Consider the following 18,377-nt stretch of genomic DNA (forward strand, 5'->3'; position numbering starts at 1 on the left):
GAAATACTCAGCAGGTCTGGCAGCATCTGTGGAGAGAGAGAAACAGAGTTAACATTTCAGGTCAACGACCTTTCATCAGAACTGGCAATGGTTAGAAATATAATAGGTTTTAAGCAAGTGAAAGGGAGGGAGGGGGAGAAGAAGAACAAAAGGGGAGGTCTCTGAGGGTGGGAGGGATTAAATGACAAAGATGTCATGGATCAAAAGGCAAAGGGAGTAGTAATAGATGTAGTAAAAGACAAAGCATTTGTCCAGAGAGACTGTTATGTACAAACATATGAATTAGAACATCCTTTCATCATCCACCATGTTAAGTCCCCTCAGGATCTTGTCTGTTTCAATAAGATCATCTTTCATTCTTATAAACTACAATGGATACAGACCCAACCTGTCCAATCTTTCTTCATAAGATAACCCTCTCATCCCAGGAATCAGTCGACTGAACCTTCTCTGCCTGCCTCAAATGCATTTATATCCTTTCTCAAATAAGGAAGCCAAAACCATACAAAGTACTCCAGATGTGGTCTCACCAATACCGTAAACAAGTGCAGAAAATTATACCTATTTTTATATTCCATTCCCCTGACAATAACAAAGTGTTAATGGCATGCGTTCAAGTCCTCTGAAGAAGGAATTTTCCTCCACACAAGATCAGGGGGCAGGTTGTTCAACCTTGCCCGTCTTAGAGCGAAGTCCAAAGTACGGAAAGTCCTCATCAGGCAACTCCTCTTTGCTGACGATGCTGCTTTAACATCTCACACTGAAGAGTGCCTGCAGAGTCTCATCGACAGGTTTGCGGCTGCCTGCAATGAATTTGGCCTAACCATCAGCCTCAAGAAAACGAACATCATGGGGCAGGACGTCAGAAATGCTCCATCCATCAATATTGGCGACCACGCTCTGGAAGTGGTTCAAGAGTTCACCTACCTAGGCTCAACTATCACCAGTAACCTGTCTCTAGATGCAGAAATCAACAAGCACATGGGAAAGGCTTCCTCTGCTATGTCCAGACTGGCCAAGAGAGTGTGGGAAAATGGCGCACTGACACGGAACACAAAAGTCCGAGTGTATCAAGCCTGTGTCCTCAGTACCTTGCTCTATGGCAGCGAGGCCTGGACAACGTATGTCAGCCAAGAGCGACGTCTCAATTCATTCCATCTTCGCTGCCTCCGGAGAATACTTGGCATCAGGTGGCAGGACCGTATCTCCAACAAAGATGTCCTCGAAACGGCCGACATCCCCAGCTTATACACACTACTGAGTCAGCGGCGCTTGGGATGGCTTGGCCATGTGAGCCGCATGGAAGATGGCAGGATCCCCAAGGACGCATTGTACAGCGAGCTCGCCACTGGTATCAGACCCACCGGCCGTCCATGTCTCCGCTTTAAAGACGTCTGCAAACGTGACATGAAATCCTGTGACATTGACCACAAGTCATGGGAGTCAGTTGCCAGCGTTCGCCAGAGCTGGCGGGCAGCCATAAAGACGGGGCTAAAGTGTGGCGAGTCGAAGAGACTTAGTAGTTGGCAGGAAAAAAGACAGAGGCGCAAGGGGAGAGCCAACTGTGTAACAGCCCCGACAAACAAATTTCTCTGCAGCACCTGTGGAAGAGCCTGTCACTCTAGCATTGGCCTTTATAGCCACTCCAGGTGCTGCTTCACAAACCACTGACCACCTCCAGGCGCTTATCCATTGTCTCTCGAGATAAGGAGGCCAAAGAAGAATGGCAGAACAATGAACAGCTCTGTCTGAAAGCAAAAACATGAAAAACAGCTTTAAGACCAGCACATGATTCAAAAACAAAAACAATCTAAATAGGATTCGTGGTCTGAAATTGTTGATCTCAATGTTGAGTCCAGAAGGCCGTAGATTGCCGAAAGCAAAGGGAAACTTCCCAACTAAACCAGAATGTTATCACCAGTGTCTGGAAGACACTCTGTAATCTGAGGAGCCCACCAGTCACAGAAGATATCGAGCTTGCTCCCTCTTCAGGGTCACCCAAGCACAGACAAGACCACGGAAGAGAGGCCAGAGCCAGAATGACCCCACCTCCAACATGGTCCCACACACCCTGGACCTTTACATTACTGTTTTAGCCAGGTTCAAGACCAGGTCCAGCAGAAGATCCTCTGACATAGCCACACCCCATCCACACTGAGCAACTGTAAATTAGGAGCATCGGGCTAAACTGTAAGTAAAAGTTGAGGAGAAGCTTCTTCAGGTAATTATGCAGGGACTGTAACCACTCATACTGAATATAAACATGGCCCATGGACACCTCTAGGCTGCCATCATCACATGTTGCTTGGGAGTCAGTGAAGTTGCTTAAAACCCCGTTGTTCAGGATACTCCATCCCCCGGGCACTGGGACCGAGTTGGGAACAGAGATTCTGAATCCCCGCCCTCTCTCGGTGCCCTTACCAAGATGGTCAATCACGCACCTTGACCCTGCCCTGTCCAAGATGGCAGCCAGTGCCTCTGCTCCCCCGGGCCTGGCTCCTCCACTTTTTTAATATCACTTTGGATATATTTTCTTGAGAGGGAGTGCAATGAAGGATCTCGAGATTGATTCTAAGATTTTCCTATAAGGAAAAATTAAATAGAACACAAGAACACAAGAAATAGGAGCAGCAGTAGACCATATGGCCCTTTGAGTCTGCTCCACCATTCAATACAATCATGGTTGATCTTGGGCTTCAATTCCACTTTCCTGCCCACTCCTCATATCCCTTGATTCCCTGTGAGACCAAATATCTATCTATCCCAGACATCCGTCATGTCCCTCTCCTCAGTGAATACCGATGCAAAGTACTCATTTAGAATCTCACCCATTTTCTCTGACTCCACGCATAACTTTCCTCCTTTGTCCTTGAGTGGGCCAATCCCTTCTCTCCTTACCCTCTTGCTCCTTATATATGAATAAAAGGCTTTGGGATTTTCCTTAACCCTGTTTGCTAAAGATATTTCATGACCCCTTTTAGCCCTCTTAATTCGTCGTTTCAGATTGGTCCTACATTCCCGATATTCTTTCAAAGCTTCGTCTTTCTTCAGCCTCCTAGACCTTATGTATGCTTCCTTTTTCCTCTTAGCTCGTCTCACAATTTCACCTGTCATCCATGGTTCCCTAATCTTGCTAATATTTCTATGAAAGAGAAATCATGTTTGACAAACCTGTTAGTTTCTAACCAGTAACTTGTAACTATTCAGGTGGACAATGAGGAATCAGTAGTGTATTTGCATTTTTAAGACACAAGAAACATTTGATGAGGTGCCATACCAGAGGTTATTAAACAAAATTGGTACTCATGGGATAGAGATAATATATAAGCATGGGTTGAAGATTGGTTCATGGATAGAAAACAGAGAGTAGGAATAATTAGGACATTCGTTGGCAGGCTAAAACTAGCAGGGTATGGGCCACAGCTGTTTACAATCTATATTTATGACTCAAATCAGTGACTGAGTGCAACATATCCAGGTTTGCTGATGATACAAAGTTAGGTGGGAAAGTTGTTAGAACCAAGGCAGGAGGAGTGCACTGTTTATTCCAGTTCCAATTCTCCACGGGTGACAACATATCTTTAAATTTTCCCAATTACTAATAATGACAATTATATACTTTATTTTAATGCCAGAATAAAACACATCAACCAGATTTCATTAATGAACAAAAAAATGATTAGTTTATCATAAAAATAAGTCTTAAAGCATGAACACACAGATTGAAATATTAAAGTCCCCCTTATATCTTAGCCCCTCACACACGCACATACATTGTTTAACTGGAAAAATAAAAGAGATTTGCGTTTTAGAGCTCTATTACAAAAAAAGACAAAAGACACTTGGGTTAAATACATGCTAATTCTTGAAGAAGAAATATGTCTTTTGTTTTGGTTTGGCATCCCAAATGCAGATGGATGTCTGTCACTGGGGTCTTCCTGAAACAGTTCTTTTCAGGCGACTTTAAAGATAAGTTTGGTTAGGCTTCCAGGAAATGCAGCAACAGAAGCTTCAGATACAGAGGGAATGCAGGCACAGTTTCATTCTGCTTCTTACACTTATTTTTCAGCTCCTCGAGAGATGGAAAACTGGCAGGCTTTTTTTCAAACTGCTGGAACAGACTGAGTTTGGGTGATTTGTTCTTCTTGGCAAGTTTTCTCCAACTGTGTTTTCAAACCATGGTTCATATCCCAATTTACTGTCCAAAGCAAAACCATAAAAATTTCACAAGAATCAAGCCTCCTGACCCCTACAAATCTTGACTTGTCACTTTTTTGTAAACATCTCCCCAAATCAAAAACAACCCCTGCTGGGTAATTATTTGAAAACAGGTGCTTTCCAGTAACTGTTTGTTTCCAAAACCAGACCTCTCAATGACCCCGGTAAAAAAAAACATCCATGGAGTCTTTTCAGTTTTCCCAAAATAAACCAATATCTAGCTCTAAAATACACAAGTCCTCAAAAAATACTTAAAATATAGAAACACTCATAATAAAGTATAAAATGAGGAGGACGCGAAGAGGCTGCAGAGGGATATAGACAGGTTGGATGAGTTGGCAAGAACATGACAGATGGAAAACAATGTGGTGAAATGTGAAGTCATCCACTTTGATAGGAAAAATTAAAAATCACTGATATGTTTTATGAACAGTGAGGGATTGAGAAATGTTTGCATTCAGAGGGACCTGGGTGTCCTTGTACATGAATCACAGAAAGTTAACATGCAGGTACAGCGAGCAATTAGGAAGGCAAATGGTATGTTAGCTTTTGTTGCAAAGGGATAGGGGTATAAGAGTAAAGAAGACTTACTACAATTTTACAGGATATTGGTGAGGCCACACCTGGAGTACTGTGTGCAGTTTTGGTCTCCTTACCCAAGGAGGGACATACATAGCCTTGAGGGTGCAGAGGAGATTCACCAGGATGTTGCCTGGGCTAGAGCATTTCAGCTACGAAGAGAGACTGGATAGGCTTGGGTTGTTTTCCTTAGAGCAGAGAAGGCTGAGGGTGGGGGGGGACCTGATTGAGGTATACAAAATTATGAGGGGTACAGATAGGATAGATAGGAAGAAACTTTTCCCTTAGCGGAGGTGTCAATAACCAGGGGGCATAAATTTAAGGTATGGGGCAGGAGTTGGGAGGGGATTTGATGGGAAAAAAATTCATCCAGAGGGTGGTTGGAATCTGGAACACACTGCTTGAAGAGGTGGTAGAGGCAGGAACCATCACAACATTTAAGAAGTATTTAGATGAGCACTTGAAATGCCTTAGCATACAAGGCCACGGGCCAAGTGAAGGAAAATGGGATTAGAAGAGATAGGTGTTTGACGGCCAGCACAGACACAATGGGCCAAACGGCCTGTTTCTGTGCTGTATAACTATGACTAGGGCATGCAACAAAGATTTGTCTGGCTCCTGGGACGAGGTGATTGTTCTATTTATTCATGAATCGTGAATGTCACTGGAAAAGCCAGTATTTATTGCCCATCCCTAATTGTCCTGGAGAAGGTGGGGGTGAGCCACATCCTTGAATATAACTGAGTGGTTTGCTAGGCCGTTTCATAGGGAGGTTAAGAGTCAACCACATTTCTATGGGTCTGGAGTCACATATAGGCCAGATCGGGTAAGGATGGCAGATTTAATTCCTGAAAGGAAATTAGTGAACCAGGTGGGCTTTTAAGACAATCTGGTAGTTTCATGGTCACCATTACTGATACGAACTTTTTAAAAACCCAGATTTATTTAATTAATTGAGTTTAAATCCCTGAACTGCTGTGGTGGGATTTGAATTCATGTCTCGGCATCATTAGTCCAGGCCTCTGGATTACTAGTTAAGTAACATAACCACTCTGCTACAGCACCCCCACTATGATCCATCTCCTCCTATGAGGAGAGATTGAGTAGACTAGACCTATATTCCCTGGAGTTGAGAAGAATGAGAGGTGATCTGACAGAAACGTAATAAATTCTTCAGGGACTTGACAGGGTAGATGCTGAGAAAATGTTTCCCGTCTGGGGAATCTAGAACATCGGATCACAGTCTCAGGATAAGGGGTCGGTCATTTAGGACTGAAATGAGGAAAAATTTCTTCACTGAAAGGGTTGTGAATCTTTGGAATTGTCTACCCCAGGGAGCTGTGGATGCTCAGTCATTGAGTATATTTAAGACAGAGATTGATAGATTTTTGTGTACTAAGGGAATTAAGGGATATGGGGATAGTGCAGGAAGGTGGAGTTGAGGGAGAAGATCAGCCATGATCTTGGTGAATGGCAGAACAGGTTCGAAAGGCCAAATGGCCTCCTCCAGCTCCTATTTCTTATGTTCATTAAACCTCAGTCTGGTTCCTCTCAAGCTGCTGAGTGAGTGAATTAAATCTTTCTTGACAAATCACCAAGATACCAGAGGACAAGTCATGCCCAAAACATCATTTATTGGTTACAAATCACAACTTAGTTAAATCTGGGCACACAGACACTTTATTGACATATATAAACAGATATAAATGTAATCAGAGTTATCCAGCAGTTGAGCACTAATAGGGAGAGTATTTCACAAAACAAGTAACAAATACAGGGGTGAGAGTGGCCAAGGTCTGAAAATTAGTGGCTGAAGACAAAATACATTGATTTTTTTTTTTGGACAACGAATCATGTAATTATAGCACTGTGGCATGTTTTTAAATATCATGAACTCATGGTAGATTTTATAATTTAATATCAGTCACATTATAAAGATTCTAAACTAAAACGAATCTTGTTTGCAGTGCAGATCTCAGTATAATCTTAATGAAAACTATTAAAAAAATGTGGTTTTCCTCTTCAAATGCAATGTAAAAATTGTACCAGATCTTGCTAGCGACAGTGGAAAAGCAATGAGACTAGTGTTGTACCTCAAGGAAGTACATCCTGCACTCCAGTTCCCACTACCTGATGGGACGTCCTGCCCCATGTGCCCAAAGATCTGCGGGTCGAGAATCGGCCTATTTAGTCACCTGAAGACCCATGGCAGAAACTCGCAACCTTGAGCAGACATCATCCTCGAATCGAGGGACATCCGACGACAACCTCTACAGTAACAAGTTTGAGGTTCTGTTGCATCATCCTCAAATCAGGCTCAAAAGTTTGGGAATGGCCCTGTGACAATGCAGCAGGTCCAATGGACAGCTGTATATCCCAACAGTGATGAACACTTCTGGCTCCTGTTCTACTGTATCAATTGGTGCAGTGACAGCTGCATTTAACAGCAAGGTGTGCTGAAAATCATAACTATTGTGTTGGCTTGGAGAAAGGCAGCACTCTGTATATACATATTCGTACATGTACAGAGTATTGTGATATCAGCCTCAGAAGCCCAGTGACCATTCATAGTGACTGCAGAGAGCTCACAGGATAGTTGCACTGTAGCCAATGCACAGCACTTGTGGTGCAGGACAGCCTTTTCCAGATAATCTTAAGCAATGCCAAACCACACATTGAAGAAAGATGACCAGAGTTATACTCCTTGTCTTGCTTCACTGTGGTGCAAAAGACAGCTTCACAGTGACTCAAGGTTTACAGCCGGGTTGTCCAACCTTTCCGCGTGGTTGGGGGGGGGGGGGGCGACATTACAATTTTTGTCTCACATTGGCAGCAGACAAGACAATTTCAGAAAAATAAAGGCATTAGAATTTATCTTACTATTGATCATTCTGACAGGAGTGATGTGAATCACTCTCTCCTTCTCTGTGCCCTCCTCTCTCTCTGTGTCCCCATTTTTCTATCCACTGTCTCTCTCCCTCCCTCTATCTCTCTCTCTGCCCCCCCTCACTCACTCACACACTCTCTCTCTCTCTCTCTCTGACAGTTGCAGACAGCAGCAACGTTCAGCAGATTGTTGATCAGTTTTTCTTAAATCTCAAGTCAGTTTCACAGCTGACAGATCCTGACATTGGGAACAGCAGTTTCTGAACTTTGGACAGATCTGGAGTTTTCCAGCAGGCTTTTAAAAAGTCCTGAATCTGTCTGAAGTTCAGAAACCGTGGTTCCTGATGTCAGGATCTGTCAGCTGTGAAACACAGCGCCATTTTTTTTTAAAATATAAAGCTGTTCTGCAAGAAGACGACAAAGAGAAATTTCTCATCTTCAGTCACGGAGCCCTGATGAGGATGAGGAACAGTCCCGGGTACAGTTTACACCCGAGGGCCGGATGGAAACCTTTGGCAGGCTGGATCCTGGCCCCCAGGCTGTATGTTGGACAACCCTGGTTTACAGTGTGACTGGGGCAGCAGACAGTGAAAGTAGAGATGAACAATGAATGGAATTCAGCCATACACCTGAGCAAACCGATAAGTGGAAATTCCAGATCACTTCAGTTGCTGCAAAGCACAGGATATATTCAGTTTATACAGTTCATGCTCACTGCAGGATATTCACATTCAGTAACCAGTTTGTGCAGAGTTTTCAGAAATTACGACAGACACACACTGCTGTGTAAATGGAAACAAGTTTCAAATTCCTATTGACAGACCAATGTTTTTGCTGCAGACCAGCGACTTGCCAGCTACTGATCCTGCACCATTAATTTTAAACCATGTCAAATGAGCTGTGTCAGTTCTCAGGAGGTCTCTGCTAAGATATCCCATGAAGGCAAAAACAAACATTGGGAATTGATCAAACATACAAATTAGGAGCAGCAGTAGGCCATTCGGCCCCTCTAGCTTGCTCCGCCATTTAATAAGATCATGGCTGATCTGTTTGTGTCACGAATTCCACACTCCCATCTACCCCCGATAACCTTTGACTCCCTGGTCTAACAAGAATCTATCTACCACTGCCTTAGAAATATTCAATGACCCCGCCTCCACCACCTTTTGAAGCAGAGAGTTCCAAAGTTGCACAACCCTCTGTGCAAAAAAAAAAATTCTCATCTCTGTCATTTCAAGACAGTGCCCCCCAGTTCTGGACTCACCCACAAGGGGAAATATCCTTTCCACATTCACCTTGTGAAGACAGTTCAGGATCTTATCTACTTCAATCAAATCTCCCCTCAGTCTTCTACACTCAAGCCCAGTCTGTCCAACCTTTCCTCATAAGATTATGATTATGATTAGAGATACAGCACTGAAACAGGCCCTTCAGCCCACCGAGTCTGTGCCGAGCATCAACCACCCATTTATACTAATCCTACTTTCCCAACAAACATCCCCACCTGTCCCTATATTTCCCTACCAGCTACCTACCTATACTGGTGGCAATTTATAATGGCCAATTTACCTGTCAACCTGCAAGTCTTTTGGCTTGTGGGAGGAAACCGGAGCACCCGGAGAAAACCCACGCAGACACAGGGAGAACTTGCAAACTCCACACAGGCAGTACCCAGAATCGAACCCGGGTCCCTGGAGCTGTGAGGCTGCGGTGCTAACCACTGCGCCACCGTGCCGCCCAGACAACCCTCTCATTCCAGGTATCAATCTAGTAAACCTCCTCTGATCCGCCTCCAACTTATTTACATCCTTCCTTAAATAAGGAGACCAAAACTGCACACAGTATTTGAGATGTGGTCTCACCAATTCTCTGTATAACTGAAGCATAACATCCTTACTTTTACTTTCAATTCCTCTCATAATAAAGGATAGCATTCCATTAGCCTTAGTTATTATTTTGTGTGACTCATGCACTAGAATACCTTGATCCCTCTGCACCTCTGATATCTGCATTGTTCTCCGTTTAATACACTGCTTTTTTTATTCTTCCTGCCAAAGTGAACAACTTCACATTTTCTCACATTATACTCCATCTGCCAGATTTTACCCACTCAATCAACCGATCTATAATCGGTCTGCAACTTCCTTATGTCCTCCTCACAACATACAATCCTACCTATCTTTGTCTCATCTGCAAATTTAGCTGCCATGCAATCACTCCTCTCATCTCAGTCATTGATATAAATTGTAAGAGGTTCAGGCCCCAGCACAGACCCCTGCGGGACTCCACTCGTCACATCCTGCCAATCAGAAAAGGACCCATTTATGCAGACTTTCTGTTTTCTGCCAGCCAGCCAATCTTCTATCCATGCTAATATGTTACCCCCTACACCATGAGCTCCTACTTTGTGCAATAATCTTTTATGTGACATCTTGTCAAATGCCTTCTGGAAATCCAAGTACAGTATGTTAACTGGCTCCCCTTTATCCATAGTGTATGTTACTCCTTCGAAGAACACCAATTAATTGGTTAAACATGATTTCCCTTTCAAAATACCATGCTGACTATTCCCGATGACATTGAGCTTTTCTCAGTTCCCAGCTAGAGCCTCCTTAATGATCGATTCCAACACATTCCCCACAACAGGTCTGTGTATACACACCTCTCCCTTTTAACCATTTACAGAAGACAGACACACTGAAGGTGTGAAGGAGTATGCAGTTCCACCCATTTGCTTTCCTGGTTGAAGTTCATTTCCACCAAGGTGTAAGAAAAGAAAAAATAAAGAGGACTTAAAAACAGGTTTGTGGTTGGCCAGCATTTAAAAAAAAAAAAAAATCGGAAATAGAGAAGCCAATGGTGATTTCCACCATTTGGCAGAAACTTCTCATCCTGAGTTACTTGTGAACTCGCTGGTGTTTCAGCAGGGTGGATAACTGAGTGAATCCCTTCCCACACTCCGAGCAGACAAACGGCCTCTCCCCAGTGTGAACTCGCTGGTGTGTCAGCAGGTAGGATGCCCGAGTGAATCCCTTCCCACAAGCTGGGCAAGTGAACGGCCTCTCCCCAGTGTGAGCTCGCTGGTGTGTCAGCAGGTGGGATGACCGAGTGAATCTCTTCCCACACTCTGAGCAGGTGAACGGCCTCTCCCCAGTGTGAACTCGCTGGTGTGTCAGCAGGTCGGATGAAGTAGTGAATCCCTTCCCACACTTAGAGCAGAGGAACGGCCTCTCCCCAGTATGAACTCGCTGGTGTGTCAGCAGGTGACATGAAGTAGTGAATCCCTTCCCACATTCCGAGCAGGTGAATGGCCTCTCCCCAGTGTGAATTCGCTGGTGTGTCAGCAGGGCAGATAGCCGAGTGAATCCCTTCCCACACTCTGAGCAGGTGAATGGCCTCTCTCCAGTGTGAACTCGCTGGTGTTTCAACAGGTGGGATGAAGTAGTAAATGCCTTCCCACACTCGGAGCAGGTGAACGGCCTCTCCCCAGTGTGAACTCGCTGGTGTTTCAGCAGGTTGGATGACTGAGTGAATGCCTTCCCACAGTCAGAGCAGGTGAATGGCCTCTCCCCAGTGTGAACTCGCTGGTGTATCAGCAGGGTGGATGAATCAGCAAATTTGTTCTCACACTGTGCACAGGTGAATGGCCTCTCCCCAGTGTGAACACGCTGGTGTCTCAGTAGGTTGGACGACTGAGTGAATCCCTTCCCACACTCTGAGCAGGTGAACGGCCTCTCCCCAGTGTGAATTCGCTGATGTTTCAGCATGTCAGATGAAGTCGTGAATCCCTTCCCACACTCACAGCAGGTGAACGGCCTCTCCCCAGTGTGAATACGCTGGTGTACAGTGAGATCAGATGATTGCCTGAACCCAGTCCCGCACTGAGAACACCTAAATGGTCTCTCGTCAGTGTGAACACCTTGATGAGACATCAGTTCAGCAGAACTTTTACACCAATTCCCACAGAATGGATATTTAAAAGGCCTCTCCCCAGCATGAACTCGCTGATGTGGCTTCAGGGTGGATGACGGAGCAGGTGAACGGCCTCTCCAGGGTGTAACTGTGTGGATGAGTTTCCAGCTCAACTGGATAATTCAATCCCTTTCCACAGACCCCACATTTACATGGTTTCTTCCCAGTGTGACTGCACTAGTGTTTCGACAGGCCAGATGATCGGCTGAAACCTCGTCCACACACAGAACAAGTGTACAGTTTCTCCCCACTGTGATCGGTGCTTTTTCCTTTCACGTTCAAAATCCGGTGATATCCGGGTTACGATAAATTGGGCGACTCCTTCAGATCCTGATCTTAAGTTTGCTTTGGATTTCACGGCTGCAATTCCTCCCCTTCATAAACCCTGTGAAATTAATTTAAAACAGAAAAAAGAATGTGAGAGAACCCACAAAAACAGGTTGTGAAATGGAGCTGAATGAATCTGGTAATTTATGGGGCGGGCACTAGGAAAAAGTGACCATGAAAGCTGCTGGATTGACGGACAACCCCAACTGGTTCATTAATGTCCTTCAGGGAAGGGAACCGGTCACCCAGTCTGGACCCATGGGAGGAAAAACTGAGGGGGGGTGGGGGGAGGGGAACAGGTGGGAGGGGCAGGGAGAGGAGAGGGATTTTATAAATCTACAACTCAACCAGAACTTGAACAGAACCTCCCAATCTATCACCTTCCATCATCTAGAAGGACCAGGGAAGCAGGTGTATGGGAACACCATCACCTCCAAGTTCCCCTCCAAGTCACACACCATCCTGACTTGTCTGACATCCAGTACTGGATCAACAGAAGTTTCCTCCAATTAAATACTGGGAAGTCTGAAGCCATTGTCTTCAGTCCCAACTCCACTCCCTCGCCACCAACTCTGTCCCTCTCCCTGACAACGGCCTGAGGCTAAACCAGACCATTCATAACCTTGGTGTCTATTTGACCCCGAGATGAGATTCCGACAGCATATCAGTGGCATCACTCAGACCGCCTATTTCCACCTCAGTAACATCACCCGACTTCACCACTGCCTCAGCTCATCTGCCTCTGAAACTTACATCCATGTATTTGTTACTTCTCAATTTGACTATTCTAACACACTCCTGGCCGGCCTCCCACATTCTACCCTCTGTAAACTGGAGATCATCCAAAACTCTGCTGCCTGTGTCCTTACTCGAACCCAGTCCTGCTCACCCATCACCACTGTGCTCACTGGCCCAGTTAAGCAGCACCTCAATTTTAAAATCCTCATCCTTGTTTTCAAATCCCTCCATTCCCTCGCCCCTCACTATCTCTATAATCTCCTCCAGTCCTGCAACCCTCCGAGAGATCAGGGTTCATCTAATTCTGGCATCTTGAGCATCCCTGATTTTCATTGCTCCACCAGTGGTGGCCGTGCCTTCAGCTGCCAAAGCCATACCTTTGGAAATCCCTCCCTAATCCTCTCCGCCTCTCTACCTCACCTTCCGTGATTCAGACACTGATTAAAACCCACCTCTCTGATCAAGCTTTTGGTAATATCACCTTATGTGGCTCAGTGTCAAATGTTGCTTTATAACATTCCTGTGAAACACCTTGGAACATTTTATTACATTAAAGGTGCAACATAAATACAGGTTGATTTTAACTTGGACATATATCACCCTTCTTTCATCATCACTGGGTGTAAATCCTCTAACTCCTTCCCCAACACCCTGGTGGGAGCACCTTTCACCACATGGACTGCAACAGTTCAAGAAGAATGGGCAACTAGGGATTGGCAATATATGCTGATCCTGCGAGCGATGCACATAACCCAACAATGAAGTAAACAATAAAAATCTGTACCTGTAAAATAGATTAAAAGCCTCTGCAGAAATACCTGTTACGAAAACAATACACTGTTACATTGAGTGTTTGGTGTCCATTTAGCAATCTCATCTCCCCTGGAATCTACCTCCCTTTAAAGTCTCACATCAGAAATTGCTGGGCCTAACTGGGCTCTAAGGTACTCAGAGTTATGCCCACCAGCTTCTCCTCCGTCTCCAGTGCAAACTAATGCAACAAAAAAGACTAACGCAGGAGGCCAGGGACTGAGTTCCGCATCCAACATCCACCCTGATGCCAACTGGCTCTTAATGGATCCATCTGTGTTTCCCGACTCAGCTCAGTGAGCAATGCCGGCGGTAAACTAAAGCAAAATACTGCAGATGCTGGAAATCTGAAATAAAAGGAGAAAATGCTGGGAAATACTCATCAGTCAGGCAGCATCTGAGGAGAGAGAAAGAGTTAACGTTTCAGGTACATCAAGCCATCAGAGCCTGCAGCCTGGAACTCGGAGTGGGAGAAGGAGGAAGAATGAGGAGAGGCAACATAATCCAACACTCACAGCAACCTACAATCCACCTACATTACCGGGATAGGGAGACATAGTTTAGAAACACTCAGCAACACGACTCCAGTAAAAGATGCCAGGAGGAAAAGGGGGAGCAGTGTGTGTACCTGCCCTTATTTCCCCTCCCCAGGCCTGTCAGTCAAACCCCCCCCCACTCCTCCCAGTCCACAGCTCAGCCTATCAGCTTGCAGCTTCCTGCACCTTGAGCCAGCCCTGCCCAGGTGTGGCCCAGTTCAAGGGGAGAAGCCGCGCAGCTGCCGCCCCGCTCGGTGCAAATGCGGGACTGAGAGCTTCTTACTGGGGGTGTTGAGGCCTACACCGGGTGTTTCTGAAGCCTCCCCACCGGCTCCATTCCTCTGCTGGACTCGGCGGTTTCTCACCCGCATCAGATCTGATGAAAGGTCAGCTCTGCTTCTCTCTCTCCACAGATGCTGCCAGACCTGCTGAGCATTTCCAGCACTTTTTGTTTTTATTTCCGATGCAACACAACCGCTTCAATAAAGTCCAATACCGACACTGCAGATGCTCCAAACACTGTCCCGCAAAGCGCTTGCGCACTCGCTACTTGAAGCTCCCGCCAGCGACCTCTGACCTGAGAATTCTCAATGTCCAGGTGATTGACGGAAACTCTGGACCAATAGCAAGAGGGGGAGGCGGTCCGCGCTCCGATTGGCTGGAGCATTCACAACACGCCCGCCCCCGCAGCCCCGCCTCCTGCTCCTATTGCCCCTCGGCTGCCGTCAATCACCAGGGCGCCAGGCAGAGAGCGCGGTCCCAGCAGGCGAGAGGGAGGCGGGTTAATAAAATCAATAGGTTGAAGATTTTTTTTCTCCGGGTCACAGAAGCACTCAAGCCCCGCCCACTCGCCGCGCCGTCACCGAGATGGTCGCACATGCGCTCTGATCCTAGTTCGACCAAAATGGCGCCCGTTAACACGTTTTCCAGGAAAAAGCCCCGGAACTGCAAACGCGGCATCTGGAGCTGATCATTCGGGTCTTCAGGCCTACCCCATGTGCTGCTGAAGCCGCAACGTCCACCCGCCGGTGATTCTGTGATTCACTCCTCCTCTACACCACGCCGACTCTCACATGCCAGAAAAGCGTCTCCAGTCCCCACGCAGCTCTGATCAACGTAACACTACGCATGCTCAAGATGCAGTCCTGCACTGCGCCTGCGTGCTGGGCTCTTGCAGAGTGAATAGGACAGACTCAATTCCGCGTTGAATGTTGGGTAATTACCCCGCCATTGAACATCCAAAGGCAGACTCATAGGTGTTGGCCATCTTTGTTAGGAGCAGACCTGCCCCTATCAAAGATGGCGGCGATGAGGGCGGGGTCTAAAACCTCACAGATCTCTGGACTGAATTCCATTTGCCACTTCTGCGCCCGCTCAACCAAACCATTGAGACCATTCTGGAGTCTCCAGCTAGCCAATTACACAGCCAATTTTTGTGTCATCAGCCAATTTCCCAATCATGCCTCCTGCATTTAAGTGCAAATCATTAATGTATACCACAAACAGCAAGGAACCCAACACTGAACCCTGTGGAATTCCACTGTCAACAGCTTTCCATTCACAAAAACATCCGTCGACAACTACCCTTTATTTCCTGTCACTGAGCCAATTTTGGATCCAACTTGCCACATTCCCCTGTATCCCATGGGCTTCCAAATGGAAATGACCAGTCTGCCATGCGGGAGCTTGTCAAATGCCTTACTAAAATCCATGCAGGCCACATCTACTGCACTACCCTCATCAATCCTCCTTGTTACTTCCTCAATGAATTCAATTAAGTAAGACATGAACTTCCCATAACAATTCTATTCTAACTATCCCTGATCAATCCGTGCCTTTCTAAGTGGCAGTTTATCCTGTCCCTCAGAATTGACCGGCATATAATTATTTGGCCTATTCCTCACACCTTTTTTAAACTTTGGTATCATGTTTGCAGATCTTCAATCCTCTGGCACCTCACCCGTATCCGGTGAGGATTTGAAGATGATCCTCAGCGCATCCACTAGTTCCTCCAAGGCTTCCTTTAACAACCTGGGAAGCAATCCATCCATCCTTGGCGACTTATCCACTTTCAAGGATGTCAGACCCTCTAGTACCTCCTATCTCATTATACTAATCATATCTAATATTTCACACTCCTCCTCATTTACTACAATGTCGACACCATTCCTCTCCTTTATGAAGACAGAGGCAAAAAACTCATTAATAGCCCTGCCCACATCTTCTGCATCCACCTGTAAGTTCCCTTGTGCATCTCTGATAGGCCCGACCCTTTCCTTAATTATCTGCTTGCTCTTAATGTACTGATAAAACATCTTTGGATTTTCCTTGATTTACCTGAATGATACCTGGACTACAAGGGTTAAAGTACAAGGAGAGATTATACAAATGAATCATAGAGGCATTACGGGATAGAAAGAGGCCATTCAGCACTTTAGGTCCATTCCAGCTCTCTATGGAGGAATCCAGTCAGTCACATTGCCCTACTCTATCCCCATAGCCCTGCAGGTTTAAAATCATTGATCGTCTCCACTTCCACCGCCCTCGTAGACAGTGAGTTCCAGGTCATTGCCACTCGCTGTGTAAAATTCTTCCTCACATCCCTCCTGTATCTCTTGCTCAAAACCTTAATCTGTGTCCCTTAGTGCTTGTCCCATCAGCTAATGGGAATAGCTTTTCTTTGTCTACCTTATCTAAACCTGTCATAATCTCTCAGACCTTCCCTCAATCTGCTTTGTTCCAAGTAGAACAAACCCAGCTTCTCCAACCTAAACTTGTAACTAAATTCCTTCATTCGCAGAACCATTCTGGTAAATCTGCTCTGCACCCTCTCAAGGACCTTCACATCCTTCCTAAAGCATGGTGACCAGAACTGGACACAATACTCTAGTTGTGGCTGAACCAGAGATTTATAAAGGTTCAGCATAACTTCTTTGTGTTCAATATCTCAATCTACGAAGCGCAAAATCCCAAATATTTTGCAAACTACTCTTTCAATGTGACCTGCCATCATCAAAGATCTATGCACATGAACCCCATAGTCCCTCTATCCCTGCACATGCTTTATGAATGTGGCGTTAAGTATATATTGCCTCTCCCTATGCCTTGTGTGAAATTGCACCACTTCACGATAGTTGTATTTCCTGGAATTTAGAAGATTAAGGGGTGCTTTAAACAAAGTTTTCATGATATTAATTGGAATTAATAAGATGGTGCAAAACTATTTCTGCTGGTTGGGTGGGACACCGAGTACAAGGAGTCATAATATAAAAGTTAGAGACAGACATTTCATTAATCCACCCCTGGGCCCTGTAAACCTGAACATTAATCCACTCCTGCTGCACATACACAGAATTACAGCCCAGAAACAGGCCATTCAGCCCCACTAGTCTGTGCTGATGCTGATAATCCACATAAGCCTCCTCCCAATCTAATTACCTTGTCCCACCCTGCTCCATATCCCTCTATTCCCTTCTCCCTCATAAATGTATTGAGCCTCCCCTTAAACACATCATTGCTATCTGCTTCAACCACTCCACGTGGCAGTGAGTTCCACATTCTCACCACTCTTTGAGTAGAGAAATTCCTCCTAAATTCTCTATTTGACCTGTTAATGTCTGTCTTATGTTGCTGCCCCCTTGTTCTGACTCACTGATAATTTTAAAGACCTCTATCAGATCTCCTCCTAGTCTTCTCTTTTCCAGAGAAAGGAGCCCCAGCCTGCTCAATCTTGCTGGATAGTATCATCCTCTCTGGTGACATCTTTGTAAATCTATTCTGCACTTTCTTCAGTGCCTTTGAGCCAATTTTGCCTCCAACTTGCCACCTTGCCTTGGATCCCATGGGCTTTTACTTTTGTGACGAATCTGCTTTGTGGAACCTTATCAAAAACCTTGCTTACACTTTAGTCCCACTCTCTGAATCTTTGGTTGCTCGGTGTGGAGGGAGATGGATAAGTCTGGTTTTGAGGGGGTGGGGGGGGGGGTTCACTCTGGCTGCCAGCTTCTCCTCCCTGGTCTTGTCCGTGCCTAGGTGGTCCTGGAGAGGGAGCACGCTTAATACTTTCTGCACCTGGTGGGTACCTCAGGGTACAACGTGTCTCGTGGACACTGGTTACAACATTGTGGTTTAGTTGGGGAGGTTCCCATTGCTACTGTTGGGACTTTGTTGCTTATTTTGGCTTTTTTCAGTTTGAATGGACCACGTGGATGGGGGAACGATAGAGGAAAAAATTGTTCTATAGAAACTAGAATTGTCTGTTCTGAATTTCTAACCTGCACTAACAGTGATGGCTTTTGTAAATTCCTTTTT

General features: G+C 45.5%; 1 protein-coding gene across 1 annotated transcript in view; it reads right to left on the reverse strand.

Moving 5' to 3' along the window:
- The window catches only part of LOC137349214 (zinc finger protein 271-like), a 110,197-nt gene that overhangs the window by 66,224 nt on the left and 25,596 nt on the right, over positions 1-18,377 (reverse strand). The window contains exon 4 of the mRNA XM_068014674.1: positions 10,493-11,585. Coding sequence (XP_067870775.1) covers positions 10,581-11,585 — 1,005 coding nt within the window. The 3' untranslated portion in view covers positions 10,493-10,580. Of the gene's footprint in view, positions 11,586-18,377 lie in introns of the transcript that reaches the window.

This window comes from Heterodontus francisci, chromosome 34 (genome assembly GCF_036365525.1).
Source record: "Heterodontus francisci isolate sHetFra1 chromosome 34, sHetFra1.hap1, whole genome shotgun sequence".
Taxonomy (NCBI): domain Eukaryota; kingdom Metazoa; phylum Chordata; class Chondrichthyes; order Heterodontiformes; family Heterodontidae; genus Heterodontus; species Heterodontus francisci.